We start from the raw sequence: 11,734 nt of genomic DNA, 5'->3' as shown, positions 1-11,734 counted from the left end.
CAGTTTATAGTTTGAAATCAATGTTGGTGAGGCCTTGGGAGGTCCACCCTTGACTCCTTCATGCATTCATACCTCAATGGATAATAAAACATGCCATCAACCACAACAGTGGAATAATTGCATCACATTACAATGCATTAATGTTCTTTCCTAAGGTAGAACATCCTTTGTGCTCCCTACATTTAATGAATGGAGTCTTCAAATCCTTCCTAGTCATTATCCAGTCCAATTCAATATCTGAAAGAATGACCAGGTATATGAAAGAACAACCAAAGGTATGAAAGTACAACCAAGTTTATGACAGAATGACCAATTGCATGAAAGAATGACCAATTGTATGAAAGAAAGACCAATTGTATGAAAGAATGACCAAGTCCATGAAAGATTGACTGAGTAGGACAATGAATGAATCCATACCCCCTCCCCCCCCCATGATAGATGTCAACAGCAAAGGCAGCAGTTGTGCTTTTATTAATATAATTTAAAAAAAAAAACAAATCTGACAAATGAAAAAGGTTAACATTCAGTTTTATAATGAAAACAAATGAAAAAAAAAAAGTACAGAATGTAGAACTGGATTGACGTGAACGCAATGATCAAATGGGTTATGTGGTCCTTAAGATGGATGAGAGTCAACGAAAGTCCTTTGCTTTATATCTGGGAGTAGAATGAAGCATTTGATGCTTAATCACATGAATTCAAAATGAAAAGAATAGAGTAAATATCCATACTATATATTTTTGTGGTTTTTTTTAATGCTGGGCAACTGGGCTAAAGCTTTGATAAATATCCTCCTGTATCGTCTCTGACCCGCAGTTATAGTCCCAGTTTGCTCCTCTCTAAAGATTATCAAATGTCTGATTGTACCTTGAGCTACAGTATTGTAATAAATTATCAACCGTCCTTAACAGATAACACTATCTTCATATTATATACAGGTTTGATTTCAGGCTTTTTGTTCAGAAGCTTAAGCTGGCCACACACCCAATGATTCGGCCATTCAAGATTGGGCAATTTGGTTGTTTAGATGTTTAATAAACCACGCCTACATGAACACAAAGGGTCAGGGAAGAGTCCATTATTTTCAATGATCTTGAATAAACTCTTAAGGTGCCCATACATGTGAAGATTCGCTCGCTTGGCGAGGTCGCCAAGCGAGCGGATCTTCATCCAATATCCCCACCTACGGGTGGGCGATATCGGAGAACATGTAGGCTAATTCGATCGTTTAGCCCTGGGGCCAAACGATCGAATTATAATGGCGCCAATAGGGCAGTTGGTTCAGGTAAGGCATCAACGAGCCGATGCGGTCCCCGATCCGACTGAATCTTTTAACCTGCCCGATCGATATCTGGCCAATTTCAGACCAGATATCGATCGGGTATGGCCTTTGTTTCTGCCCCTACACGGGCCGATGTATGGGGACCTTTACTTATACATGGGTCAAAGAGGCTAACCACAAGGTACGTCAGGGTAGAACCAGTAAAGGTAGTCGAATCAAAATGAACGATCATTTGGATTCCATTGGTTAAACTCACATACACACAATGGTCTCATCAGTGGTTAGATCTCAAGGGAAACAGGCCAAAAACAGTGATAAGTTGAATTCCATTGGTTCAGTCCACTCAACATACACACACAATGATTTGATCAGCATGTAGATCACAAGAGAAGCAGTGATCAGTTGGATTTTCATTATTTCAACCCACCTATAGAGTAGAGATGGGGATAATCTGGATTTTCATGGTTCAACCCATTTTACACACTCAAAAACACACACACACATACAGATATGACCCATGGACAGAGCCAACACCAAGTCAATGATCAGCTGGACTGCTATGGTTCTGACCCATAACCCGGTGACCTGGACACGAAAATGGACAATAAGAAAAAATTGTAACCCAGTTCACCAAATTTGATATTTTTGGCCGATTTCTGTCTAATTACTTTCTCCCAAACAAAAATGTTCATGGAATAGGTCGACAAAGTGATTAAACAGAGCCAGAGCATGGACAGAGCCAACACCAAGTCAATGATCAGCTGGACTGCTATTGGTTCTGACCCATAACCCAGTGACCTGGACACGAAAATGGACAAAAAAGAAAAAATTGTAACCCAGTTCACCAAATTTGATATTTTTGGTCGACCTCTGGTCTGATTACTTTCTCCCAAACAAATAGGAATAGGTCGACCTAGTGATGGTATTTTGGAACAATGCCATCTTTGTGTATGTGGCCAGCATAAAAAATGATAAAAAGCTTTTTTTTGTTATACTATTATTACTTTTGAAGAGGATTTGCTTCAGGACCACCATGTCAGTTCTTATATTAAGGTCAAACGTAAAACATGTTAAAGAGCATTATTGTCATTTAAGCAATAAGTCCTAATGCCACTGTAATTACTGGAGCAGCATCAATCAAGGCATCATGGTGACCCCCGAGCACTGATCTTCCCCCACCGAATCCCGTTTTTGTTTGTTTTTTTTGCTCTTCTTCTTCTTGGCAGCCGTGTCTCAGGAAAGCTGTCTTCAGCAAGGCAGAAGCAGGTAAGAAAAATGTACTAGAAGTCTATGTCCCATCCCGAATTGTCATCAGGAGGTGGATCTTCATTGTCCTCGGGAAAGCTGTCGAAATTGCTTGTGTCTGTTGGGGATGCAACCTGGCAAATAAAAAAAGAATACTTTTTTCTCAGTTATCTTCACATTAAAGCTAGCAGCTAAAGGGGAAGCAAAGCACTGTTTTAGTTTTGTGTAGGTGAAAACAGCCATGTCCCCTAGCTGCCTGTCACCATTGGAGATGCATTGGACAAGTGTAGACCATTATCCAGAAATGCCAAAGCAAATCATCTTTAAACAATGGTCTGTCTATCACCACCCAGTCCCATAATCCCATTTGCTACGGGAAACGGTGACAGGCAGATGGGGTGTTTTGACAGCCACCAGTTTATATCGTATGAAATGAGGTTTGTATGATATTTGGTGCGTGTATGGCAACTGGTGAGGCGACCAATATCTCAGTAGGCTGCGGATATCAGTTGACTTGCGATCAGCCAGGTTAAAAGATTTTGATTGGGCACCATTGAAGGCGCCTTAGCAAAACCTGCCTTCAGGGCTGAATCGGCAGAAGGAGGTAGAAATCCTATTGTTTTTACCTCCATATCTGATTATTCATCCCTGACCGTCAGTGGAGGTTTGGAACGACCTTTTGTGCGACCATCGATCATCGAAAATCGCCATGTGTGTGGCCAGCTTATGTGTGCCCATCCCTCTTCAGGAAGACAATCAGAATAAGAGGGTTTTTTAAATAAATTTATACCCTTTGTGTTAAATTCACATCACCCCAAATGTGACCAGTAATGTCTCTCCTAGTCACCCCCTATGCTTTGCCTGGAATACCCTACCGTAATAGCCAATTTCTCAATCACATAGATTTAAAGAGAACTCAAAAGGTTACTCATATTTAGAGACAAATTTATGAAATCACTTATCAATAGTGATGAGCAAATCTTTTCGCCAGGCATGGATTCTCTGCAAATTTCCACATTTCGCCATTGGCGAATTGTTTCGTGAAACTTCTGCGAAAATTAGCCACGGACAAATTTTGTGTAAAAAAAAGTAACAGTCGTATCAAATTGGGCGTGGTCGCGTCAAAATGGATACGTCTGTGTCAAAATGGCCGTGGTTGCAGTAAAATAGGAACGGTCGGGTCAAATTGGTCACAGTCGAGTCAACATGGACGTGGCCACGTCAAAATAGACACAGCTGTGGCAAAATAGGCATGGTCACAGCAAAATGGGCGTGGTCACAGCAAAATAGGTGTGGCCACAGCAAATTGGGCGTGGTCACAGCAAACTAGGCATAAAAAAAGCTGTGCGCGACAAAAAAGACAGGTGCAACAAACACATTTTGCAAATTTTTCCCCGTTTCGAGACAGATTCGTTCATCACTATCTATCAAAACATATCGTAGAAAAGAGTCCTGTAGGAATAGTATCGACAGGAACACAGTATTGTTAAGAGCAAAATACAGGCTACAAAGAGCTAATCTGAAGGAAAACTACTTACACTTGGTATAATAGGAGGTGTCAATGTGCCTTTCCTTAAACCTTCCCAGTTAAAGCCTTCAAACCATCTGAAACAACGAAAATGCATTTGTTAAACTCTTACGACAAAATTTCCATCTCTAAATAACTGTTGTTATAATATTAATGTACAACTGCGGCAAAATAGATAAACATAGTAACGGCAAAGAGAAAAAAAAAAGCAATTGAGAATTCATGTATACAAAGAGAATAAACTGAATAAACAAAGGGGCAAATCGATAAAAATCACGATTAATTCGACTGAAAATACAACTATTGTCCAATCCATGTTCTCTGAACTCAAATATTTCCAGATTTATTAATTGAGATTTATCATTTTCAAGAAAGCTTGAAAATTCTAGTGAAAACCGAATTCAAGTTTTTTGAAAATGAATTGAACATTGCGGAATTTGTTGGAGGTTTATAAATAAATGTTAATAATAATAATAATAACGTTAATGTGAGAATGTGATGTTCCTGGTGACTAAGTTTCCTTTTCTTACATAGAATATGATCAAATTTTTCTGAATTTTTTCTTTGTTTTCTCAAAAAAAAAAATTTGGAAAAAATTTGCGATCACAGAAATTACTTTTATTTTCTAAAAGCAATTGAATTTCGAATCGAATTTAAAAATGGATCAGTTGGCCTCCCCATATATATATACGACCTGTTCTGGACACTTCTACTAGTCGGCTACTTCTATTCACTTGTCAGTTATTAGTAATAAAATCCAGGTGACATAATTATGGCTTTTATGGATATTTTAACTCTTGGGAAGGAAATCTGGTATTTCTGCTGAAATTTTTGTTTTTATGGAATACCCTGTAGCAGTGATCCCCAACCAGTGGCTCCGGGGCAACATGTTGCTCCCCAACCCCTTGGGTGTTGCTCTCAGTGCCCCCAAACCAGGGAGTTATTTTTGAATTCCTGACTTGGGGGCAAGTTTTGAATACATAAGAACCAGTTACAGTGCCAGACAGAGCCTCCCGTAGGCTGCCAATCCACATAGGGGTTACCTAATAGCCAATCACAGCCCTTATTTGTTCCCAAACTCCTTTTACATTTGAATGTGGCTCACAGGTAAAAGAATCTGGGGACCCCTGCCCTATAGGCTAAAGCTAAACTGGTTTCAAAAATATTATTTTTTATCTGCAGCTCAATATGCTACAAATAGGTAGGGATGCACCAAATCCAGGATTTGGTTCAAAATTCGTGCAAGAATCCACGCTCCTGGCTAGTGATGAGCGAATTTTTTCACCAGGTATGGATTCACAGCAAGTTCCGTATTTCACCATTGGAGAATTGTTTTGCAAAACTTCTGTGAAAATTCGCTGCAGAAAAATTTGTTGCACGGAATTCTTTTTGTCACGCGGGCAACAAAAAAAATCACGCGACAAATGCATTTCGTGATTTTTTCTCCGGACAGATTCGCTCATCACTACTCCTGGCTGAACCCAAAAATCCTAAAAATCATGTGACTTTTTCTCATGTAAACACGGAGGTAAAACATTTAACCCTTACACAACCTAATTTGCAGATGCTAATTAGGATTTGGTTCAGTATTCGGACGAATCTTTGATGAAGGATTCAGGGTTCGGCCGAATCCAAAAAAAGTGGATTTGGTTCATCCCTACAAGTCGGGTTTGATTTTATTCTGAATTCACAATGATCCAAAAGATCATTCTAGATTTTTTTCTATACCAACCCGCCATTCTCCCCACTTATAAGCTTCGTCCTATAGAAAAACAGAACCTTCAGCAGATATACAAAGGGGCTGATTTACTAATCCACAAATCCGAATGAGAAAAATTCGGATTGGAAAACGAACGTTTTGCGACTTTTTTTGTATTTTTTGGCGATTTTTTTGGCGATTTTTTCGTCGCCGTTACGACTTTTTCATAAATTGTCGCGACTTTTTCGTAACCGTTACGACTTACGCAAATTGTTGCGACTTTTTCATAGCCATTACAAATTTCGTGAATTGTCGCGACTTTTTCATAGCCATTATGAATTTTGGGAATTGTCGCGACTTTTTCATAGCCATTATGACTTTCGGGAATTGTCGCGACTTTTTCATAGCCATTATGGCTTTCGGGAATTGTCGCGACTTTTGCATAGCCATTACGACTTTCGCGAATCGTCGCGACTTTTTTGTATTGAGCGCTCGAAAAATTTGTGAAAAAGTCGCAAAATACCAATTATTACGAAAAAAATGCATTCGGACGCTTTTTCAGACGTTCGTGGATTAGTAAATGTGCCCCAAGGTGTAACAACGACAACGACAGCAGTTCCATAGCGCTTTGTGGCTGAAATCGGATCCATTTTTGAACAGAGATCCAATACAAGCAACTAAACAACTCTGCCCAGTTTTAGAAATATAGAACTTTTATAAAAAAAAAAAAGTAAGAATTTTATATAATATGCATTAAAAAAAAACTACTTTGCGGAATTTTTATGCTCATTTTTCAGTCACATGAGCATTAATCCAACCGCAGGGAATATAATAATGTCCAAATGAAACAAATAAACCACAAGCGGAAGGATTTTCGACCATATCAGATCCACCAGCCCGAGCCACTAATTGCCTGGAATATGTTCTAAAAGGTCTTCTAAAGAAAACGCATTGTTCTGGGAAAACAAATTTCTGTTTCTGTGGCTCGGTTTTGAAGGTCATTCAAATTCCGAGAGACTTTTTTATCGTGAATTAAATTCAGAATATACAAGCTTCAAAGATAAGCCTGGTTTTCCCACCATCTTCTCTCTGCTTACATCATTTTATGGCTCGTTCTAGTTAAAATAACATTTCGGCTGTGTTCTCTTGGGGTCACTCGTGAATCAGATGTTTGAATGTGAACGTCTATGCCCCGGAGATCTTTAACCTGCTCAGCTCTTTAGCTTTTGTTGGTTTACAAGTTCTATTATTCGCTGACTGCTAAAGGAACTGGAAACCCATGCATTACTCAATAGTGAAAGAGTCTTAGCCAACTAGAATATAGGGGTCATTTAATATGGCCCCAGACAGAAGCACAAAAATCTGATACAAGAATCAGATCATAGCATTGGGCAGCACGAGGAAGCCCAGGCAGTAAGTACTAGGCCCTGTTGTGTCCTATAACTCCCTAACTTGTCTGTCTGACTGATGCACAAGTTAAGGGATGAGTAGAGGGTGTCTAGGAGCAGAAATAGGGTGCGATTTTGACCCGGACAACCCTGTTTTGAAAGCGTTATCAGGATCAAGACCTCCTGCCTCGTTTCCCAGATTAGGAAAACTGGGCAGGACTCACTGACATTGTCATAGCCCCGCCCCCGTGATGTCTCTTCCCTGCCCAGCAATGTTACGGCTCCGCCTCTTCTCCGCCCCCATGATGTCACGCCGCCCCATGCTCAGCGAAGAAAGCCAGCAGAGGTGCCATCCCTAAGTGGAAAGTGAGACATGGTGGACTGCACCCTAAATCAAAATGCCATTCTATTTATTGGGACCCACTCTGCCTATGGAACACTATAGCAAATATTACAAGGGAATCTTGACTTCCTAGGTCTCATATTGACTGCCTCTGTTAATAAATTATTAGTAGACAGAAAGAACGCTATTCAGAAACCTCTCACCCACATGTAAGAATGGAAACGAGCACAGAAGGCAAACACTGATTATACACGTTATATTGTCATTTCTATTCTAAAGGAACTGGAAACCCATGCATTACTCAATAGTGAAAGAGTACGACTTAGCCAACTAGAATATAGGGGTCATTTAATATGTACCCAGAGAGAAGCGCAAAAGCACTAAAATCTGATCATAGCATTGGGCAGCCCGGGCAGTAAGTACAAGACCCTGTTGTGCCCTATAGCTCCCTAGCTTGTCTGTCTGACTGATGTACAAGTTAAGGGATGAGTAGGGGGTGCCTAGGAGCAGAAATAGGGTCCAATTTTGACCCAGACAACCCAGTTTTGGAAGTGTTATCAGGGTCAAAACCTCCTGCCCAGATTAGAAAAAGCGGGCAGGACTTATTGACATTGTCATAGCCCCGCCCCCGTGATATCTAGTCCCTGCCCAGCGATGTCATGGCCCTGCCTCTTCTCCACCCCCATGATGTCGCCCCCTGCTCAGCGAAGAAAGCCAGCATAGGTGGCAACACTAAGTGGAAAGTGAAACATGGTGGACTGCACCCTCAATCTATTTATTGGGAGCCACTCTGCCTATGGAAACTATAGCAAATATTACAAGGAAATCTTGACTTCCTGGGTCTCATATTGACTAATCACTTAGGGAAAACTAATCACTTAGGGAAAACTGAATCGTTCATTACTTTGTCTGTTGTAATGTACATTTAGTCCTAAATTATAGGGCAATTCAGCCTGATAGCACCGTGGCTATATATAGTGTATATAAATATGTTTATACTTACTTGTGCTTTTGAATATCTTTCACTCCATTTTTCAAGTTTCCTAACCTTTCTGATGGATTGTCCCTGGCAGAAAGAGAAGATGTACAGTATATATCATGTCATTAGCTTACATTGAAGTCATTAAAAGGCACTTTAAGAGTAAAAAAAAAAAGTATTTTTGTCCCATTACACAGTTTTAAATAGGATCATTATCTTAGCAACGACTGTTTCTCTTCCAGCCATTATGAATTATAGCCCCCATCCATCTCACTATTATTTCAGGCACAATGCCAGAGATACATCAATAACCTTTATGTTCAGCTTCAAAGCAAGAGAGCCCATCTGTACAAAGAGCACTGGAGTCATTATTATGTGCATAAAGATTTTTCAAGGTTTGTAAATTAAATATGAAGCTGACCATCTTTAACCCTACAATACTGTGTGGTAATAGACTCTCAGTGCAATATGGCCAACCGATATGGTACAAGATGCCTAACCACCACCCTATGGCCAACTGATATGGTACAAGATACCCTATGTCCAACCTATATGGTACAAGATGCCTAACCACCTCCCTTTGTCCAACTGATACGGTACAAGATACCCTATGTCCAACCGATATAATACAAGATGCCTAATCACCACCCTATGGCCAACCGATATGCCATAAGATACCCAACCACCACCCTATGTCCAACCGATATGGTACAAGATACCAAACCAACACCCTATGTCCAACCGATATGGTACAAGATACCCAACCACCACCCTATGCCCAACCGATATGGTACAAGATATCCTATGTCCAATCGATATGGTACAAGATGACCAACCACCACCCTATGGCCAACTGATATGATAAAAGATGCTCAACCACCACCCTATGTATGTGCAAATCCCCCCCATGATCAACATTGTATTGGAGAAAATCACCACAACATGCAGTCCTGTCAACAAATGAACTCCGCAGGTAAAAACAAGAAGAAATTGGCCCAAGTGATATCCTTTAGATAGTTAACCAATTATTTTATGTGGTCTTCTGCTGAGATACCTAAGTTTGAGTCCTTCTTGGACATCAACATGCAAACTTACTCCACAAAATATCCCAATTAGTTGACTTCCCCAAGAATTTAATCCCAAGTTACCTTGCCTATCATTAGCCCAAGTAATACCTATTGGTCACAACAAATACTATATCTACCAAAACAGATACTGAAGACATTTTTAGAAGGCAAGCAATTGTCCTACCTGCATAGTTTTTTTATTAAATTAGCAGCATTTTTGGTAATCTTCTTTGGAAATTCAATCATGTCGATGCCTCTCAATATGATATTGTACGTCTTCATAGGATCTGGACCTGAGAAAGGCGGGCTGTGCAAAGCAATTGAGAGCATTAGGGTAATGTCACAACAAGGTGGGTGCCATCTTCTATGGGAAAACCAAATGCAAGACACCACCAGCAGCTGCTTCTCATTTTAGCATATGGGAACACCATGTTACTTTCAAATTCTCTTGTACTTACTCCCATGTGTCATCAACCTCATATGTATCTTCAGCTGCTAAAATTCCATACACTGTAGTTCAAAGTTACTGCTAGTGGTTCAAGGGTTTTAATCGCCCCCTGAGGATCAAATCCTAGTAGCTTCTCCAGTTCATGAAGGTATCATTGGTCATTTATGACCTGGAAGGTAAGGTCCAAAGTACTAAAGAAAGGGTGCAATCACGTTTTTGCACTTGGCCCTATGTCTTCCACCCAAGATAAATCACATTAGTCGAATGAATACTGTGCTGCCGGATATTAGCACTGCTGTATTCACGAAGGATGGAGGGAGGCACTAAGGCTTTCCCTCTTCCACCCTCTACCTGGTCGTGCTAACCTGAGATTTTCTAATCTGCTCTCTGCACATTTTTCACCCCTTAGTGCACTTGCACTACTGTCCTGAGTCATAGGGGCACATTTACTAATCCACGAACGTCCGAAAAGTGTCCAAATGCGTTTTTTTTTCGTAATGATCAGTATTTTGCGACTTTTTCGAGCGCTCAATACGAAAAAGTTGCAACAATTCCCGAAAGTCGTAATGGCTATGAAAAAGTTGCGACAATTCACGAAAGTCATAATGGCTATGAAAAAGTCGCGACAATTCACGAAATTTGTAATGGCTATGAAAAAGTCGCGACAATTCGCGCAAGTCGTAACGGCTACGAAAAAGTTGCAAAAAATACGAAAAAGTCGCAAAATGTTCGTTTTCCAATCCGAATTTTTCCCATTCGGATTCGGATTCGGATTCGTGGATTAGTAAATCAGCCCCATAGAAATGACCCCTATTCTGTTTTGAATTTTTTTAAAATATTTTTTAACACTGACAAAACTAGTGATGAGCCAATTTTTTTGCCAGGCATGGAGTCGCAGCAAAATTCCGCATTTCGCCATTGGCGAATAGTTTCGCGAAACTTCCATGAAAATTCGCTGCGGAAAAAATTGTTGCGTGGAAATTTTTTTGCCACACGTCAAATCGGGCACAGTCGTGTCAAATAAAACAAAAAAAACGCGGGCAACAAAAATATACATGGGCGACAAAAATTAGACGCAGGCAACAAAAAAGACGCAGGCAACAAAAAAATGCGCGATAAATGCGTTTTGCAATTTTTTTGCCGTATCGCAAATTTTCTTGCTGTTTCGCAAATTTTATGGCGAAGCAAAATGGGACAGATTCGCTCATCACTAGTCAAAACAATAGGGTATTTTACAAAGACCCTGGGGGCACAAGAGCATGTCTCTTAGTGCTGATTTAGGGAATGGTTCTAACTGCAAGGTTTCCTGCTGTGAAATCTCATGAATACAACTCTACTAAACCCAGGTGGCACTGTATTCACGAGGGGGACCACAGTCACTGAAACAGAGAGCAGTGGTAATTGACATAAACTGGAAGGCAGGGTGTAAAATGCAAAAACACGGTTGAATACACCCCTTGCCTTCCATGTTGGTGAACCCCTAAAATAAATGATTCAACATGGGTGAAAATTAGTGATGAGTGAATCTGTCCCGTTTCACTTCAACATAAAATTTGCGATAAGGCAAGAAAATTTTCGAAACGGTGAAAAATCCGCAAAAACGAATTTGTCGCGTTTTTTTTGTCCCCTGCATCTTTTTTGTCGCCCAATTTGACACGACCGCACCCTTTTTTTTACGCGACCGGTGTGGTCGCGTAAAAAAAAAGGGTGCGGTCGTGTCAAATTGGGCACGGTAGCGTCAAAAAAGTGCGGGCG

The 11,734-nt window shown here is 40.3% G+C and overlaps 1 protein-coding gene across 2 annotated transcripts in view; it reads right to left on the bottom strand.

Moving 5' to 3' along the window:
• Positions 1-450: 450 nt before the first annotated feature.
• The window catches only part of prkg1 (protein kinase cGMP-dependent 1), a 467,630-nt gene continuing 456,346 nt past the window's right edge, over positions 451-11,734 (bottom strand). The window contains exons 15-18 of one of the 2 annotated variants that reach the window (XM_002935428.5): positions 9,716-9,838; positions 8,489-8,551; positions 4,066-4,132; positions 451-2,661 (exon numbers count right to left, since the gene is read on the bottom strand). In XM_002935428.5, coding sequence (XP_002935474.2) covers positions 2,563-2,661; positions 4,066-4,132; positions 8,489-8,551; positions 9,716-9,838 — 352 coding nt within the window. In that variant the 3' untranslated portion in view covers positions 451-2,562. The remainder of the gene's footprint in view (positions 2,662-4,065; positions 4,133-8,488; positions 8,552-9,715; positions 9,839-11,734) is intronic. The other variant, XM_004915798.4, reaches the window with a different exon arrangement.

Source organism: Xenopus tropicalis, chromosome 7 (genome assembly GCF_000004195.4).
Source record: "Xenopus tropicalis strain Nigerian chromosome 7, UCB_Xtro_10.0, whole genome shotgun sequence".
Taxonomy (NCBI): domain Eukaryota; kingdom Metazoa; phylum Chordata; class Amphibia; order Anura; family Pipidae; genus Xenopus; species Xenopus tropicalis.
The sequence above is the reverse complement of the archived record's forward strand: the minus strand, read 5'-3'. Positions and strand labels throughout refer to the sequence as shown.